Here is a 19,493-nt window from a genome sequence, read left to right on the forward strand (position 1 = left end):
CACACTCCTTCCCAGGTGCGGCCCTGGCACCACCCGCCCCAGTTCTTCCCCCGGCTCTCTGCCTCATGGCACAGAAGGGCTGCGCAATCACTGCCAGCCTGCGTTCCCCCAAGGCCCCGGCTAGAGCAGCCGACCGCTTCCGTGTTCGTGGCCGGGCTGAGCGGCAGGTGTTACGAGGGGTGACACAGCTTAGGTGTCTGCGGCAATCCACGTGCACCCCGAGGTGACTCTGATCTCAGACTCCCTGCTTGGGAGCAGAATGACTGAAAAAGACACACATTAAGACAGATCTGGGGAGAGGGTTTCGTGGTGGCTCCGTCCTCCGCATGTGCTTGCTTTCCCGCCGTCTCTGTGCGCCGTCTCTGCCTGGTATTTGCCGTGCACGCCTCCCAGCACCACCACCGCCCCCCACCCCACCCCCCTGCCCCACACGGTTCAGCTCAGTCACCGCGATCCGCGATCTGTGTCCTCGGCAGGCGGGTGCTGAATCAGCCAGCTCTGGGGACCTGCCCCCGTGCGTGTCCTGGGACGGCCTGGGCTGTTCTGCCAGTGGGAGTCTGATTAGCACCAAACGTGCTGACTCTCGGAGATTCTCCGCGATCCCTCCCCCGCCTAGGCTGCCCGCAGTCCTCCCACCTCTTCCCGGATCCTGCTCTGTTCAGCGAGGAGCTCGTCTCGTGGCCCATCTCCTCAGGCCTGGGGAAAGCTGGGTGGCTCAGGGGCCTTGCAGACGGGGAACGGGCCCTGGGGTCCCCCAGCTTCTCCCCGTTGGCTCCCCGGGCCCATCCCCGAGCTGCGGGGATGACCACACAGTGCCCGGCTGCTCTCTCCGGTCACAAGGGGCGCTGACCGCTTCACGGCGCTTAGTAGGCAGCAGGGACGTGCTGTGAGGTCGCCGGGCCAGGACAGGTGGCCCCCAGCCTGTCAGGCTCAGCCCCCACCCGGGCTCCCCTGTGCAGAGCACAGAACCTTCTGAACCCCCTCAGCGAGGGCCCAGCCAGCACCGGCCGGAGGCCCTGAGCCCGGGTCAGAGTCCAGTGCGTTATGTGTCCTCATGGGGCCCCCCTGATTGAGGGGACACTTCACAGAGAGTAGGGGGGCTAGCATGTGCCCTTATGGGTTGTGGGTTCGGGGGGATGACAAGCTTCACTCTGTGCCTCCTAACTGCTCCCGCAAGAGCCGGACAGCAGCGTCGTCATCATCCCAGGGTGGTCAGCAAATCCTGCCAAGCACCGCCGGACCGTGGCTGACAAGCGGTAGAGGTGGAGGAGAGGCCGGCCGTCCTAGAAGCAGCAGCTGGTCCCAGCAGGGTGACCCGGGCAGGGCAGGCCCACTGGCTCGGCCCCGGGGACGCTGGGGCACCTCCTTCCCCGGGGCGGTGTCCTCAGACCCCACCCAGCCGCTGCTAGATCCCAGGCGCTCTGTGTTCTGCACGCGGGAGACGGGCTCCTCTGGGAAGGGTCGTGCCCCCCCACAGGGAAGGGTCGTGCCCCCTCCACAGGGTCAGGCGTCACGGATATCCCAGACTCAGGATTCGGTTCACAAACACGCGGGCCCACGAGCTTCATCGTGTGGAGCCCGACGACCGGATGTGGGGCTGAGGACGACCCCGTGGGGAAGGTCCAGAGGGAAGGGAGAGTCCGGACCAGCTGTGCAGCCCCCCTTACACCCGCCCCGTCGCCCGAGGGGCAGCTGTGCACCAGCAGCGGGGAGCCCGGCCTCTCGTCCGGCCTCTCCTGCGGGAGGCCCTCCGCTGCCCCTGCGGGGACAGAGGAGGAAGGGCCCGTCCTCCTGACCACTCCGGGAAGGAGGTCTCTTTCTGGAATTAGTGAGCGTTTGTGACGATCTGACCCACGGCCCCCAGACACGTTCAGGTCCTGCTCCGGGGCCTGGAACGTGGCCTTAGAAGCCAGGCGGCACTTTGCAGACGTGATCTGAAGCAGGGGCCGTGGGGTGGGGATCGTCTGGGGGGCTCCACGTGCGGCCACAGATGTCCTTGTAGGGGGCGGCAAGGGAGCGGCCGTGGGAGGGCAGAGGGGGAGATGCTGGCCGCTGCCTCTGCAGGTGGAGGGAGAGGGGAGAGGAGGCCCCCAAGGGCCGCGTCTCCCCTCGGCCGCGGCGGGGTGGCCCCTGGTCCTCGCCCCCTAAGCCCCGGTCGCACATTGGCCTCCGGACCTGAGAGCCGCCCGGGGAAGCCGCGTCCTTGCCGCCTCCGTCAGGTGCACGGCCGGCTCCTCGGCCCGCTCGGGGCTCGGGGGTCTGCGCGCGTGGCTGCTGGGACGTGAGCGGGCCCGGAGCCACGGCTCGTGCCCTCCCTGTAGATGTGACACCGGCAGCCTTGGAACCCGGCCGAGTCCAGTCTGTCCTGGGGCTTCTCCAACCGACGTCTGGGAGGTTGGCCCCGCCCCCGGCACTTGGATGGACCCCCAGCCTCCCCCCCACCCTGGGCGTTGTCATCACCTCACCGGCGGGGAAACTGAGGCTCCGAGAGGTCAGGATTCAGTCAGACCATCCGGCTGACAGGCCACCGAGCCCAGACCCGTGTGGGGCACGAAAGGCAAGAGTGATGCGCTTCAGAAATTCCTGCGTGGGTGACACCTGCTGAGAAGCTTCCCATCACTCGGACCCGAGGGTCAGATCTGCCCGAGCAGCTGTGGGTTCAAAGTCGAGCCTTTACATTAGGGTCGTGTGAGGTCAGCAGGCGGGGCCCTGATCCCTCAGCACCCGCGTCCTGGTGAGAAGGGACACAGGGTCCACACATGCAGAGAAAGGCCACACGAGGACACGGGGAAGGGTCGGCGTCCACACGCCAGGGAGAGGGGCCTCACGAGAGACCAGCCCCGCCCGCGCCTGGATCCCCACGCGGCTCCGGCCGAGAGAGGACGAGGGTCTGTGGTTGGAGCCGCCCGGCCTGCGGTGTCGGCTGCCGGGTCGCTGGTACCGCCCCTCCCATCCAGACGGCGGCTGCTGCGTCCGTGTCACCGCGGCTCGTGTCCTCGCCATGGCCTACCCCCGTCCTCTGGCTTACGCGAGACTCTTAAAATGAAACTGCGTGTTTTTTCTTAAAAGGAAACAAACCAGAGCCACACCGCCACACTGGCGGGGAGACCCGTCCTGTCCCGGTGTCACAGAGAAGGGCGCAGGGACCCAGAGCGCCGAGGGCGGGGGCCTGACGGTGGGTGTGTCTGAGAGCACCTGCAGGCTCCAGCCCTTCTCTGAGGCTCCTCCCACCGTGGCTCCGCCCCCCACCCCGCCCCGGGACCCCCAAGCCCCTGAGGCGGATGCCGGCCTCATCCCCCAGGGAGGTTAAGAAGAGGGCCCAGCTCACAGGCTGCTCTTCATACCTGGGCAGACCGGCTCCAAAGCCTGTGCCTTACGAGCACGTCCTGTCCCCCAGCCCAGAGCCCGGCCCGGGATCGCTCGGCCGTGGACACTGGCGGTTTGCCCACAGATCCGGGTCCGTCAGCTTCTGGGACTGCGTCCTCCCTCCCTCCTTCCGTCCTTCCTTCCTTCCGTCCTTCCTTCCCTCCCTCCCTGGACACCCACAGCGCGTGCCAGGCCGTCTGCGGCTCCAGAAATACACAAGGAACGTGTCCCCATGAGCACAGGTCTTGCCTTGGGGAACACGCCTGGTAGCGCAGGATGCGGGCAGTAGAGGGTCGGCCCGCGGGGGGCTTGCTCGGAGCTGATGTGAAGAGGGAGGGGGCACAGGTGAGCAGGGGGGTCAGGGGGGCCCGGAGACGTGCAGATGCTCAGAGCAGAAACGGGGCCTTCAGGAACCTCACCCGGGATGTGTCGGAGGCAGCGTCCAGGTGCTCTGGGGCCCGAAGGATCAGCCCCCAGGGCCGCCCCCCCCGTCAGACCCCGGGGCCGCCCCCCCCGTCAGCCCCCGGGGCACCCCCCGCCCCGATGAGGAAAGAGCGAGTTGCACACACAGCCGCAGGACGAGCAGAAACCCTTTTGGGTGGAGGGCTGGGCTCTTCACCACCTGCTCGGGGGACCCTAAAACCTCAGCTGTTCTCCCTTTCAGCGTGAGAGGCAGTTGTCTGCTGCTGGCTCCGTTAGACTTGCTCTGATGGTTTATAAACAGGAAGTGGGGAGGTGGGGGTGTGTTTACACCTGGGGAAACTGAGGCAGGCAGCGCCGAAGTAACCTAGGGTGCTTAGATCACGAACAGCCGAGCAGCGTCAAGACCCTGGACGCGAGCCCCGACCTGGTGCTAAGAGACCCTGGGAAGCAGTGGTCCGGCCGTGGCCCCAGGACACGTGTGGTGGCCACGTGGTTTAGCCTCATTCTAGAGCAGGAGCAGGAGGGGCCTCCGAGCCTGTCATCTGAGGGGACCGTCTCAGTCCGCGTCTCCATCCCTGTGGCCGGGCCCGTGCTCAGGGGGCTCCCCGCCCGGCCCCCCAGGCCGATCAGCCTCCTGACCGGTGTCAGAGCCTCACCTCCCCGAAGAGCCAGGCAGGACCTCACGCCCGCCGGAACCCACCCAGTGCCCTGCAGAGTGAGCCCGGGACGCAGGGAGTCGCAGGCTGGGAGGAAGGACGGACAGGGGCGGACATGGTGAGCCCATGCCCGGGGACCCACCGCAGGGTGCACGGAGCGCGCCTCACCCGGCCCAGACACGCCTGTGCCGCTCACACGTTGGGACGGAGGGTGCGGGGGCTGCTCTGAGGTCGCCAGCCCACTCGGTGACCCCAAGGAGCTGCCGTCAGCCACGTCGGGCAAGCCACGGCCAGTCCGGTCACTCTGATGAGCCTGGGTTTGGGGAGAACGTGGGGTCCAGGCTTCCTTGTGTGTGGACTGGCCGTACAGCTTCAGGGAACAGTCCCGGAGAGGAAACCACGCACGGGTGGCGGGACCCGGTGGGATGACGTGTGGCCTTTCCAGAAGCTTCTTCCTTGCTTATGTCTTTATCTTCCCCATGGCAACAGCTCTTTCCGAGCCTCTATCCAGGCAGGCTGCCGTCGCCTCCGTGTCTCACCGTGTCTGCGTGTCTGCTGTTTATTAGGACCTTTTGTTCGGGGCTCTCAATCCAGAACGGCGCGTTCTTGAATACAGGTGCCTGGTCCTGACCTCGCGTCAAACACAAGCTTTTAATGAGGAACAGAAAATACCGCGCATCGGACTCGGGCTGGAAAGTTCTGTCATGTTTTTTAGACGACCGAGTACTGAGAGAAACCTGCCTGTCACCGCAGAGAACTTTCCGGGGTGGGCGGAACGACCCCCGGACGGGGCTCTGGCGGCCCCACAGCACCATCCCGGCCCGCGAACTGACAAGGCACCGCGCACAGGTGGCTTGTCCGTGAGCATCTTCCTGTGGCCGAGGGGGCACAGGAACCACCCACACGGGACGCTTCCCCAGGGCAGGGGTGTCACGGCCGCAGGGCCCCAGCCCGCTGACCCAGATGCCGAGTCCTGAGCCCTCGAGTGTGTGGGTGAGGGGGGGCCCCCAGGACGGACGCGCTCTCGAGAGGCGGGGCTATTCACAGGGGACTCTCCCTGCAGCCTGACGGTCCGATGGCCCTCTCGGTCCCTCCAAGCCCGGGGCTCACCGGCTCCACATGTCCCCGAGCAGGTGGGAGCCCATGTGGTCACTGGAGCTCAGCTGTGCGGTCCCCAGGGGAGGGGGCAGCCGGCCAGGACAGCAGGAGGGTTCCCCCGGGGTCCCTGTGTGGGCCGGCCGACCTCAGGGTGTGACAGAAGCGGGCGTTCCCGAGGAAGGGAGCCAGAGGCGAGTGAGGCCGCTCCCCGGGCCCAGCAATGTCCTGCCACAGGCAGAGGCCCCACACGTCAGCTTTTGGTTGAGCTGTGGCCACCCGCACAGGCCACGAGCCGGGAGCCCTGGGAGGTCCCGAGAGGGGCCTCCACCTAAGGTTCCTGAGCTGGACACGCTTCTTGCTTCCCCCCCAGGGCCGGGAACGCCCTGCTGGCTTCTGCCCACACCTGCGAGGACCCTGCCTCCGGGCCCGCCGGACCCGTCACCGCAGCTCTGACTGCAGCTCAGTCCCTGTCACCAGGCCTAGGGAGGAGCTGGTGGCCACCACCAGCTGTGGGCCGGGCCGGGACTTTGTGGAGGTCAGGCCACCCCACCCGTCTGTCTCTGGGGGCCAGGCACATGGTGGGGAAGGGGACTGGGGCTCTGATGACAAAGGCCTCGCACCGGACTGGCCCTCGTGCAGGTGCCCTCTGCGTGCTGCCCTCAGCCCTGTGCCCGGAGGCAGAAGGAGGAGAGATGCTCACTGAGGAGGAAAGCCACGCCCGCCTCTGCTCTGCCCGGATGTGCTGTGCTGGGCTCAGGCTTCTCTCTCCAAGAGCCCAGGGAAGCCTGGCCTGAGCAGGACAGAGGCTGGGGACACCTCAGCTCTGCTGTGCTCACCGTCCGTCCCCCAGTCCACCCAGGGGCACGGCATGTGTGGCTGGCGGGGGGGGGGGGGGGGGGGGGGGGGGGGGGGAGGCCCGTGGCCAGACGACACAGAGGCAGACAGGAGCACGGCCGGCAGTGGTGGGTGGGTGGGGGCCTGTGGCCCAGGATGGGGAGCCGGCACGGGGCACAGCTGCTGAGAAACCGGATGATGCCGGTCGGTCTGCATAGACAGACAGACGTGTGGGGACCCAGGACAGGCCTCGGGGTGCAAACTGCTGAGGGAGGGAACTGTGAGGCCCTAGACAGTAGAGTCGCGAAGGCTTATCGGTGGAGAGCAGGGCGGGCTGGGGTGGCTCCCAACACCGCCCCCGGGTCCTTGGCTCTCGTGCCGAAGGGCTGCCCTCCTGCACCAGGGCCGGCACTTAAGTCCGGCCCCGGAATCCTCAACACGCCCTGCCAGCCAGGTGCTGCCTGGGTCCTGTCTCACAGAGGACACGAGGCCCGGCCCCAGCTGTGGGAGGGACAGGCTGGTGTGTGAGCTGGTGGCTGCACAGCGCCCCCACCGCAGCCGGCCCCGCGCCTGGTTGGAGGCCGTGCTCTGGGGGTCCTGCATCCAGCTTTGCGGCCCAAGGGCTGGCCTGGGGCACACCCTCCGGAGACGCGGGGCCTGAGGGTTGCATCATCCTCGAGGGGCCGCGTCCCTCTGTGCTCAGCAGAGGTAGACGAGGCGGGGCGTTCCGCAGAGAGCCCTGGGTCGCCAGCGTTGACGTGAGAGCAGGACAGGGAAGCCTCGCCCGGTCCCGGTCGGACGCGGCCTCACCCTCGGGCGGGACCCCCACCCGCCACCCCGGGCTCTCTGCCAGGAGGACACCCCCCGTCCCCCGGGACGCCCGCTCCGGGAGACGCAGCCCGTCCTTCAGCTCTGCAGGGCCGGCGTGCTGTGTGGTGGCCCGGGGCCCCAGGCCTCGTCACCCGGGGCGGGACAGCGGCCCCCCTCTGCCTGGGGCCTCGTGCGGTGCATGGGCTCCGGATCCCTGGCGCCTTCAGAGCCACTGCAGTGATGAAAACACCCGTGTGTGTGGGAGTGCTGGAGACCAGCGGCAGCGTTCTCTGAAATCCGTGGCTAATGAGCGAGCGAGCGAGCAAAGGCACGAGCTTCTGGGAGGAGGCGTGTCCCCTGCTCACAGCAGGCTGTGTTGTCAGGTGGTCCCCAGACGCCCGAGGTCAGGGCAGCCGGCCTGGAGGAAGGCAGCTGGGCTGCAGAGACCCGGCTCCCGAGACCACCGTCTGCCTTCCGGGTCTGTGGGTTCCCAGGCCCTGCTCCTGCCGCCTCACCACCGACCCCGACGGCCGGGTGTCCACCTGTGCCCTGGTGGTCCCGCCCTGTGACGGTGGGCAGGCCCCAGCCCACAGCTGCGGTGAACGCCCTCTCCCGTCCGTGGGGAACACCGAGGCCGAGCTGTCAGGGGAGAGCACGTGCGTGACGCTCCAGACGTCCTGGCCTCGGGACCCGGCACTGACCACCCCCAGGCCCCCGAGGAGGAAGGTCACCCCCTCCTGGGCCCTGTGGCCAGGGCACCCGATTCCCGTTTTATGCTGAGGAAGCAGGGCGGGGGGAGCGGGGTGCCCGGGGCCGGGCAGCGCCCCAGCTCACAGGCCTGGAGGCGCGAAACCCCTGGAGTCCGTGACCCTGACGGGAGGCCGGCTGAGTGTGCTGCTGGACGTGGGGCCTGCAGGGACAGAACGTGTCCACCTGGGGCTTTGCTCCTGGGTCAGTGGGAGGGGCCGGCTTTGATTTCCAAGGAGCGAACGACAGCGCTGACCGTGCCTGGTGTCCCTGTGGCTGGCAGGGGGCAGCGTGTGGGGGTTGAGGCCGTGGCCTTGGGAAGGTTAAGTGACACGGGTCCGGCTGTACGGGGCACGGCCCCCTCGCCGCGGCGCTGGCCCGCATGGTGCCCCCCCAGCCTTGTGGGGAGGGCGCGGGCGCCGTGAGCAAAGCGAGAGGAACCGCATCTAGACGGAGGGTCTCACCCGGTGTCGCGGGAGACGGTGAGGGATTCCCCCTCCAGCCCCGCGGAGGACCTGGCATTTCTGCCTCGTGGGCCACGTGGAATTAGCTCCCCACACCCCGCCCCCCACCCCCCCCCCCCCCCACCGTGTGCACGCCACTACACTGGGGAAGGAGATGGGCTGGAATCTTCCAAATACTTACCTTTGGATGTGGAAACGCCGGTGGAATTTCGTTGTTTACGTGCTTGCCCTTCCCCGTTCTCCCGTGAACGAGAAACAGAAAAGTAGGCAGACTTTCCTCGGTTGAGCCCTGGGGGGCCAGTGAGGGTTTGTGCCCGAGGCGTCTGCATCAGCCCTCCCTGGCCTGGCTGGACGGTGGGGGCACGTCCCGGGCAGCGGGTGGGGGGGGAACCCCGGCCAGGCGAGGGTCCCGCAAAGTGCTGGGGGCTCTGGGAGGCAGGGGGAGGGCCTGGATGTGACGCAGGGGATTGGGGAGCCAACGGCGGCCCCGGGGGGGGGGTGTGGGGGAGCGGACGGCAGGACAAGCCTCAGGGGGCACGTTGTCTCAAGACCCGTCTCGTTATTCCTCTCTGGAAAGCGCGGGCACGCAGCTGCTGAAGGACGGGACCGAGGCACAGGCCCCAGAAGAGCTCCAGGGAACAGAGTGAATCTTGACAATCAAAGCAATACGTTTTGGTTGCAAAGATGTGACCAAGTGCTCATGTGGTTTAATTGTCGGATTTCTAAAGCTTCCAGCCGCCACCTGCCATCTTCTGTATTCATGATCCCAAGGAGCACCCCCCCTCCGCCGGCCCCGTCTGCAGGACCCCGCACAGGCAGACCGTGGGGGGCCTGGGGTCCCCACCACCCGAGCACCCGGGGGCCATTTCAGGCATGGATCCTGAAGCACTCAGGGGTCGCCGACCTCCGGTGGTCACACCCTCGCCCTCCTCTGCTGTCCAGGACCTCGGTGGGAGGACGCAGATGTGTAGCTGGGGTCTGCACTGTCCCCAGGGGCTCAGCCAACCCTCCAGGGGCCCAGCTGATGACACCTCCCCCACCCCCCTGCCCCGCCAGGGCTCCACGGCCGCATTGCGTGTGGGCCTGGGTCTGGGTCAGGCCGCACCCCCGTCGGTCACCTCTGTTCCCATGGTTCCGGTGGCCGCAATCCCAGATAAGAGCCAACAGCTCCCTGTTCCCCCAGTGCTCGCAGATCCCACGCCGATTCCGCTCTGCCTGGGGCGGGGGCGGGGGCGGGGGGAGCCTGGGCAGGAAGCTGTAAGACCCCAGAGGGCGCTGGTGGGGGCGGAGCGGGCACAGGGGAGGGTCCAGACGCTTTGCCAGGTTTTGTTGCAGAAACAAGCCGTCCGCCCTCGGTGGCTCGTGGGGACCCAGGCCCCACCGGCCCTGCCCTGCTCCCTTCTGGCCACGGCCTCCGTCAGTGAGAAGACGAGCCCTTGTCCTCCGGGGGCGAACGGGGTCTCTGTAGGGGATCTGGATGCAATGAGCCGAGCCGGCTCTTCTGTTCCGTGGTGCCTGGGGCGCCAAGGGCGCCAGGTGCAGCCTGATCTGTCCCCGGGAGACCGTCTCTTCTGTCCCCGGACGGCTCCCTGCAGCCAGGTGTCCAGACTCCCTGAGTGGGTCCTCAGGGGTGACGGGTGGGGCGTGGCCGGCCTGAGGACGGCCCCCCCACACCTACCGCGTAAGCAGCCGGGGCACGGTCGACTCCAGGTGGCGCCATCAGGATGGGCTTCTCTGCAGGGGGACCTGGGGAGAGGGTCCCCACGAGCAAGGACCGCTCGTGCCCGGCCTGGTGGGACTGAGAATTTGAGAGAAGGCTAAGAGGCCGTGGTGCGGCCAGCGGGGGTGGGGCAGGGGCCTGTTGGGCGGGAGTGTGGTGGGGGCCTCAGGCAGGTGGGGTGCAGATGGGGGCCAGCCGGGGGCGGGGGGTGCCTCTGCGTGGAGAGAGAAGGCTGAGCTGGGATGGCTGACAGCCTCCCCACCCCGGCCGTCACTCTGTGCTGTGTCCCGTCCCCTGCCTGGGGGCCCCTGCGGGGAGGCTGCACCGGGCGGGACAGCCCCTGAGTGCCTGACCAGAGCCCCAGGGTCCCTGGCTGGGCCTGGGGCCACCTTGGGGGGCAAGGGAGACCGGGGCCGCGTGGGCATTTGGGATGACCTGGGACCAGGCTTCTGGTCACAGGTCCAGTGGTGTGAGGCTGTGTTGGTCTAGGGAGACCCCCATGCCCCCCACTTTTCTGCCTTTGCTGCTTTAACGGTGGCATTTTCCCCACCCCACAGCCGTGGCTCGCGACCATCACCTCACACTTTGTGGCCGTGAGCGTGTTCAGCCTGACATGTTTGCTGGGACTCTGGGATGCAGGGGCGTCACCAACCAGGGGCTTGCATCCCGCCCACCTCTGGCCTCCCAGAGGCTCCGCGGGCCTGCGACACTTCATTACCATCATTTGTCGCCACGCAATTAGGCAACACCCGCTGTGTGCATGGCACAGCGCCCGACGGCGTTAGGGAAACGGGTGGGCGGGGCTCAGAGCCAAACTGCCGTCCAGCACAGGCCGTGCCCTTGGCTAGCAGTGCTCAGGGTGGGAGCCCACGGTCACGCCCGGCGCAGGGGTGGGGGTCCCCACCAGGGACACAGAGGAAGGACGGTGCTTCCCAGAGCGACTCCCTGTGGCAGGCGTAGACCTGAAGTCTGACGTTATGTCCTGGAGGAAGTACGCTGGTCTGAGCCAGGGGAGGGACAAGGATGGGCGTCCGTGATGCGCACTGCACCGCGCCCGAGGCCAGCCTGGCGGGCGTGCCCTGGGCTCCTTCCTTCCCGACCGGGACCCTTGGTGTCTGCGGGCTGACACTCTCTTCTCTCTGTTCCTCAGGTCTCCTGACAAACGCAGCCCCAGAGGGGCCCCGGGAGTGGCCTTGGCTCCCTGGAGAGTCCACGCCTCAGCCACGGCCCTCTGTCCGCCGTGGACACCACCTGTTCTCTGCCACCCGCCCACCGTCCGTTTCTCTGTAGCCTGCCAAGGACAGCCCGCTTCCCTGGCGTTCTGAGCTGAGTGTGTCCGCGGCAGCGAGGAGCCCGGCCTGGGACACAGCGGGGGCAGCGCTGGGCGTCCGCGGGAGCCTGGCCTCACCAGCCCGGGAAGAAGGGTGGCGCCGGGCCCGGGGCAGGACTGGCCTCTCCTTGTGCCCCAGACTGTCCGAATCGCTTTTATTTTCTTACCCTTTCAGTATTCACTCAATAGACCAAAGAGCAAATCTGTTTTAACGTGGACTCACCCTCACCGTCCGAGTCCCTGGGTCCGACTGGGGGACACGGGGGCCGAGACGTGCCGGTGGCCCCGGCGGGGCGCGGAGGGCGGCCCTGGTGGGCGCGTCCGCCCCACGGACACTGCGGTGCGCCCTGAGAGGGGCCCAGCCGGCGGAGGACACAGCCCCGCGGACCGCGGCCGGCGATGCCCCCACGCGGACCCCGCGAGCGAGCGCGCCTCGCCGGGGACACAGACCACGGCGCCCGCCCCGCGCGCTGTGCTTAGATGGACCTGACCGACTAAAATCCCTTTCTGTTTTAACCAGTCACACCTGCCTCTCTGCAGCTCATTTCTGATAGTGGGATAATCCAGTATTCGCCAAGAGCATGTTGGGTCTCCCGTGACCGCTGTCTCCTCTGATACACCATTTAGCTCCAGAAAGCAAATTAAAGAAAACTCAAGTAACACTTGTTTGAAAGAGATCATTAAATGTATTTTGCAAAGCCTAAAGTTATATATTTAACAGTTTTTATATGCTGTATATTTGTAGAAAATCCTATTTAACAGTTCATGTTGGTAGCCCTGGCCGACCCGAGAGGCCGGCAGAGCGCGGTGTCTCTGGAGGTTCCGGGGGTGGGCGCGGGGGGCCCCGCCGGGCGCGAGCGCAGGACTCTGGGGACAGCAGCCGAGGACGCGCCCGACGTCGCGGGAGCCGCGGCGGGCGCCAGCGGGGACGCGGCTGTCTTCGCCCGGCTCGGGCCAGGGCGCGGCTCCCCTCCTGCCCGTCTCCGCGGACGCGGTGTGTGCGTCCTCTTCCGACGGATTCCGCATCCCTTGTTCTCACCCCCCCCCCACATGGCGGGTCTGGAGGGGTCTCTGCAGCCGACCCCCGACCCCAGTCCACGTCCCGCTGGCTCTGTCTTCACGCCTGACGGCTGAGACGCTGGGGTGGCCACCGCGTGCGGAGGACGGCCGGCGCCTGACCCTCCCGACCTTCTCGCGCCCTCGGTGCAGGGCAGGGTCTCCGGGCCCAGTGAGCAAGGGGCAGTTCTGTTTCCCCGTCCCCTGGCCGTCGTCCGCCGGGTTCCTCCATTCTCCTGAGTTTCCGCTGAACTACACTACCTGATAGTCCGATTAACAGGTGTTAATGCTAGTTCGATGCTACTAAAAAAAAAAAGAAAAAAAAGAAAGAAAAAGTAAAAAAATATATATATACATATATATATAGAAGCTGTTCCAGCAACCCATAGACTACAGATAGGAGAGAAGATCCATTTAGACCCGTTTCAACGTCCATGAGCATTTAATTTACCTTTTGGTCACCACAAATGTAGAGGTTCGAGTGTCCTGGAGGGAAAGACACGGCCGGGGGTGGAGGGGGACCTCGGTTTCTGGTGGCCGAAGTGGCGGGCGGCCGAGGGAGGGCCCCGCCTTCTCGCCCCGCCCACGTCTCTGCCGCCTCCCTGTGCGCATTTCCTCCCGCAGCCAGTGTAGACCCCTTCAAAGGCAGAGACTGGAGGTTTAAGACGATACAGCGGTTTTTTTTTTCTTGTTTTACAGTATTCAATTTTGTGTTGATTCAGCTAAATTATGAAAATAAAGAAAAACTCCTTTGGTAAGCATGGCTTTTGTTTGCCGGCCGTGGTGTCCTGGGAGGGGCTGCAGCAGGTGCGTCTGGGGGCGACAGGCCCACAGAGCTCGGCGCACAGGTGGCCACAGGGACCTCCTTCCAGGGCCTGCAGGGCGGCTCCCTGAGCAGACGGTGCTGGGCCCGCAGCTACTCCGGGGCCCCTGTCACCCTGTGTGTGAGTGTCTACCCCCCCCCACCACCACACAGAGGCCAGGCCCTGCACGCGGAGAAGCAGAGCCCCCACAGGAGACCCCCTTTCCGGAGACATCCGCTCAGATCTGCAGGGGGGTCTTGGCACGGACTGCCGCCCAGAGTCCCATCTCCTAGATGCGGGGAAGCCACACCTGTCAGTTCCCAGCTGCTCTGTGTAAAATGGGAGCCCCGGGAGCCGTGGCTGGTGGCTCAGCTGTGGGCTGTCTGCAGCCTGAGCCTGACTGTAAGGAGACTCCCCTGGCCTTTGGAGCCATCGCGGGGGGTAGACGAGACCCCGCTCCTGGCACAGAGCCAGGCGAGACCCGGGAGGAGACCCCCACCCGCTGGCACAGAGCTGGGCTAGGCCTGGGAGGGAGGAAAGGGGGCGGAACGCAGGCCCGGCAGAGGCCACTGGTGCCACGGGGCGGTGGAGGGGGAAAAGCCTGGGGCGCTGTAGTCCGGGCACAAATAGGGCAGGACCGGGGCACCACTTCTCACTCTGTCCAAGCTGAGGAAGGACAGGCCGGAGGGCACAGGAGGGGGCCGTGTGAGGGAGAGAAAGGCGGCTCAAGCGGGAGATCCGGGAGGCTCACCCCCTGAGAGCCGCCCGCCCAGGAAGTCTGCGGTCCGACGTCACTGTCCCAGAGTCTCCCTGGGCACGTCACAGAGAAACCCACAAACCAGCAAGCTGGAGAAAAGGATTGAGACCTTCATGGCCACCGGGGCTCGTGAGAGTGAGGGCGGTCGTCTCCCAAGAACCCAAAGCGTGTCGGTCAGGACGGGCTGGGTCGTGTCTCGGTAACAAACAGCCCGGCGTCTCGGAGGCTGACCGGCACGTAAACGAGCATCTTGCCTCGTACCACAGACCAGAGCACCTCCTGGGGACAGGTCTCCCGTGAGGCTCCCTCCGTCTCTGTGATCAGAGGAGACCCGTGGAGCATCCAGCCTGGCGGAAAGGGTTCCACACGGAAGGCAGCCGTCTCTGCTCCCTCTGGCTGGTCCCGTCCTTTGCTGACGTGAGCCCTCTGGCCTCAGTTTCCTCACTCGACAACTGGGATGGTCATGACGGCCGCCTGCTTGCAGCCTGGGAAAAGAGCCCCAAAGCCCAAGCAAGACATGTGAGGGCCACCTCACCGCCGTGGGATGGCCACGCGTGGTCTGTGCGGCGAGCGCTGTGTCCGTGGCGCCCTGTCCCGGCCGGGCGGTGAGGGGAGGCGTCAAGGTGCACGGAGGCTGCCACGGGAGGGGGAGGACGCGGGACAGCTCTCCCCACCACACGCAAGCCACTCCCGCAGGGCCACCAGGACGGATGGTTTGAGCGTCGGCGGTGGGGCAGCGGAGGCCACGACCCCCTGGACGTGGCCCTGGGCTCCTGGGGAGCCTGCCCGGCTGTGGCAGTCGCGATTTAGCTGCATGGTATAAGCAGGCCGCGCCGCTTCTCTGTGCCTCGGTTTCCCTGTTTGGTGGGACAGGGAGGTTTGTGCAAAGCTCGCTGGGTTTTCCTGGAGATAAAGGGAGACGCCGGTTGTGAAAAGCCCGGCACGCGGGTCGTCCCTAAATGACGGGAGTGCTTCCTTGGCTCGATTCTGCACGTCAGTGCCCGCCACCTGCCCGCCACCGTCTGTCACAGAACCCCGTCCTGCAGCCACGTTTGACGGCTGGGCTCCAGGGCCCCCGTGCCCGCCTCTTACCAGGTGCTGACACGAGCCCGGGCTGCGGGCGAGCGGGAACGCACATCTGCCCGCCTGCCGGGATCAGGCCAGGCTCCGCGGCCACCGTTATACCCTCCTGTCCCAGGCTAGCTCCTGGGCCGGCCTGGCCAACAGTGGGCTAGCTCAGTGTCCCCGGGGCACGCCCGCACGCGTGTGTGTGTGTGTGTGTGTGTGTGTGTGCACGTGCGCACAGGTGTGACTTTTTCAAAATTACCCTCATGTGCTGAGCACCTTGTGAGCCAGGGTTCCGAGGAAGAGATCTGCATGGTTCCTGACCTCCAGGACCCCCAAGGTCAGGGACCCCAAGGTCACACTCAGAAGCATCCATCCAGAGGGCTGCTGAGTTGGGCTCACCTGTTGTGGAAGCTTGGGCCATCCCAGGGGGCATTGCCAGCCCGCTAGGTGCCTCGCCTCAACCCCGAGTGGCTGCGTCTTCTCCTGCGGGGCACCTCAGGTCCACAGTCACCTATCAGGCTGGTGTTCAGGAGGTGACCACATTGCTCCCCTCATCCTGAGCTGCCTTCACCCCCACAGGCTGGTGCCCATGGAGAGTGTGCTTCTCTGGGAAAGACCCCAAGACTACCTGGGCGCTGGGCCCACCAAGGAGTGTCGGGGGGGGGGCCTCTGTGCGTCCCCCTCCCAGCAGGACCAGTGTGGGGCTACAGGGAGGACATACTGGGGGTCTGAGGACGATCCCCAGGCCGCTGCTCCTCGGAGGGGCCAACCTGGGGAGAAATGACGTCGGGCGAGGAAGGGGCCATTGCCACTCAGCAGGGAGGTCATAGGCGGTGAGCACAGGTGGGGGAGACAGAGAAGGAAGATGGCGGGAGGGGGAGGGGCAGTGTGGGGAGGGGCCACGGGTGCCGCGCTGGCCGGGGTGGGAGCAGGGCTGGGGTTTGCGTCGGGCTGGTCAGCACAGGACCCAGGACCCCAGGATGGCCGGGGACACAGCACGCCCTCCCCCCACACGTGTCCCAAAGTCCCCGTCTCAGGTGTCTGTCTGGCCACCTGTCCCCCTTCTGTCCACCCTGCACTCCTCACCCCCTCACCACAACTCACCAACAGCCTCCCCACCGAGCTGAATGTTCACGAGGGCGCACGCTGCGGGCTGATGCTCCCGGCCCCTCCCCGGCCCCCAGGATGGAGGGGACACGTGGAGACGGGGGACACGGCCGATCACACACACACCCACATGCCTACCGTGTGCAGGCCCTTTGCTGATGCGGTGTTTGATGGTGACGTCTCCGCACCGCCTGGGTTCCCAAACTGGGTCCAGGCGGGGTCAGACATTCCTGTGTCCGTCCGTCTCTTGGCCCCCGCCCCCCACTGGCCTCACCCGGCATCTGACCCCCCAGCCCACATGCCCACCACCGGGCACCGGCCTCGAGCACTGGCCTCCCTTCTAAACGTCTGGCGGCCATCCATGGTTCCAGAGCCGTGAGGAACCATGTGGCTTCCCCGTGTCTGTGCTGGCCGGTCCGTGTTCATGGTCCTGTGGGCATCTCCATCTCCATCTCAACCGCCTTTTATTCCCTCCTTCTGTGCCCAGAGTCACAGAATTGCTCTAAAATAATCACACGTGTCTTTTCTGCTTTTACGAACGTCACCTCATTTATTCCTTTCTCCGGTGCTGCAGGGAGGGCGCGTCAGTGTCCTTCCTGGGTGGCGGGTGGGTGGCCGGTGGCCCCCGGGGGGTCCGCCTGTGACGTTGGCCCCCTTCCCCCACGGTCTCACTGGGAGGGAGTCTCACTCCAGACAGAGGAGCGAGCGAGCCGAGGGGCGCCCACCCAGGCTGGCGGCCCGTCCCCTCTGTCCTGCAGGCGGGACACGCAGCCTGTGGAAGCTGCACCCCTCCGCTGCCCCCCCACACACCGTGCAGACGGCGAGAGTGATCCTGGCCCGGGAGCAATGGTAAAGAAGGGCGTGCAGGACGGCCGGGGAGTGACGGGGCCCCCAGGGTCCCTCCCAGACCACGGGGTCCACGGCCAGCGACAGCAGGGTGGGGCCACCGGCTTCGCCACCTGGGGCGGGAGTCTCTCTCAAGCGACGGGACTCAGCAAGGGCGTGCGGAAGCCCAAGGTCGCCCTAGGCGGGAGGAGGTCTCGGGAGCCTGACCACAGGTAGCTCAAGGGAGCGTGTTGGAGACATGCCGACACCTGCCGACCCAGCCCGTCGTGAGCTTGGCCTCACCTCTAGGAAAGCTCCCATCCCAGGGAGACGGCCGGGGCTCGGATGCCCCTCTGGAGAGGAGAGGGGAGGAGGGTCACGCCTGCAGAATACCACTGGGTCTATTGTGCAGACTGTGCGAGGTCAGCTCCTGGCCAGAGGCGGCCGCACAGCCCGTGGGCAAAGCCCGTGATTGCCCTTCCTCCCCCGGAGGGCAGGTGCACCTCAGCCCGTGGGCGACGAGTGTGGCCGTGGGGTTTCGAGGACGGCCCAGACACCCCTCCGGCTCTGGACGGGCCGCACCGCCGTGGTTCCTGGGACCGCCCCAAGGCCCTAAAGGACGAGGCCTCGAAGAACAGGGCAGACGGGACGGACTGGGTCCCTCCAGGGGATCAGAGGAGCCCTAGCCTCACGTTCGGGGTCCTGGCCCCATGTTCTGGCACAGACCTGTCCCGGAAAAGCAGCCCCGTCCGCTAACAGGCCCCCAGCACGCAGCTCACTGGGATATGTTCCCGTCAGGCCCAGAGAAGGCAGGGCCACGCCAGGCTGAAAGCCCGGGGGAGCCCGGGGCTCCTGCCCACAGTGGACACTAACAGGAGCCCCAGCGTCCACCGTTGTGGCATCCCTCCTGCCCGGTCTGGCCGGAGGGAGGAGGGCATGGTGGGCCTGGGTTTCTTGAGCATTCGGGGAGCACCTGAGCCTTGTAGAATCGACATCGTCTTCCGGGAGCAGCTGACAACGGCTGTGCTTGTCTGTCGGGAGGACGGGGACATCCCCCCAGGAGACGTCCGCGTTGCGCTGGGGTGGCCCCAGCTGCTCACCCTCCCCGAGCACCTGCGAGGGTCTGACCGGGAGCCTCCCTCCTTTCTGGGCCCGTGAGCTCGGGACAACACAGCTCAGGGCAGATGATGAGCCCCGCGCGGAGGGCGGGCCGCAGTGCGGCGGGAGAGCTGGTGGGTCCCGGCCGGAGCGTGGAAATGCGCGGCCGCCGTCTTCATGTAATCTCCATCTGCCCAGTTTTTCAAGGGCGCTTGTCAGCTCCCATTCCAGCGATCGCCATCATTAACGGCAAATATGACACGTTCACTAATGAAATCGATTTGGTCAAGTTATCAATTTAATTCCTAAAATGTAGCCCGATTTTACCCTCACGTAGGCTCCCGAGGCCTGGAGACTAAATGTCGTAAGTCACCGGGAGAGAATGAGCTTTCTGACTTTCAAATAATTAAACTTACTTTTCTGCTTTGGATTCATAAACTTCCCGTCTGTTACGGCTGCAGAGCCCCTAAATCACCCGGGCGGCCCCGCCGGTGGGACCGGTCGGCACAGCTGAGGGGTGGGGGTTCTGGCAGGAGCCCGGGGCGCCCCACACGGAGGCCCTGGGGGCGGCTCCCACCGCGAGGACGCGCCATCAGGGCCCCTCCCCCAGGACACGCTCCGCGTCCACGGGAACAAGGAGGCAGACAGACCCCTCTGACCCCACGGCCCAAGCACCCACCGCCACCTGAGAGCATCCTGGGGACTCTTCTGTGCTCCCGTGCAAGGCGGGCCAGGGACTTCTAAACAGGTGACTTTTCTCCAGAAAAGTCTGCATTTGCTCACAGGCGCCCCGGGGACCCTGCCCCACAGGAACCAGGATCCCAGCCCGGAGGCCTAGGGAGACGAGCAGGAGGGGGCCAGTGGGCAGGGGGCTCTGCCCCAGGAAGGGCTGTGATTTTCTCAGGGACAAAGTGATGTCAAGCCCAGATGGCATCATTATGCAAAGCTGTCAGCGGGGCGGGGGAACCGGGGTCCCCCTTTCCTGGTCAGTGCTGTTTGCAAACGGCCCTCCCAGAGGCCCCTCTAGGGGGTGGGTGCCGGGCCGCACTATGCACCCGCTGCTCCAGGGGGACACCTGCCCTAGAGAGCCCGACGCAGTGGCGGGAATGTGTGTGCAGCCACCGAATTGCCTTCCGTCAGCAGATTCTCGCTCACCAGATTCGGTTCCAGACATTTCTGCTTTCCTAATTAGCCTTAACACGGCTGTGGGGTCCTGAGAGGTGTGTGTGTGTGTGTGTGTGTGTGTGTGTGTGTGTCTGAGCACCCCCACGTGTGCGTCTGGGTGTCTTCGTCCCCTCCCAGCCATCGTCCCCCGGAGGTGGGGGCTGGCC

General features: G+C 66.2%; 1 protein-coding gene across 1 annotated transcript in view; it reads left to right on the forward strand.

Moving 5' to 3' along the window:
* TAFA5 (TAFA chemokine like family member 5) overlaps window positions 1-13,182 on the forward strand; it is a 190,464-nt gene extending 177,282 nt beyond the window's left edge. The window contains exon 4 of the mRNA XM_042990895.1: window positions 11,269-13,182. Within this exon, the coding sequence (XP_042846829.1) occupies window positions 11,269-11,277 (9 nt within the window). The 3' untranslated portion in view covers window positions 11,278-13,182. The remainder of the gene's footprint in view (window positions 1-11,268) is intronic.
* Window positions 13,183-19,493: the final 6,311 nt, after the last annotated feature.

This window comes from Panthera tigris, chromosome B4 (genome assembly GCF_018350195.1).
Source record: "Panthera tigris isolate Pti1 chromosome B4, P.tigris_Pti1_mat1.1, whole genome shotgun sequence".
Classification (NCBI taxonomy): Eukaryota; Metazoa; Chordata; class Mammalia; order Carnivora; family Felidae; genus Panthera; species Panthera tigris.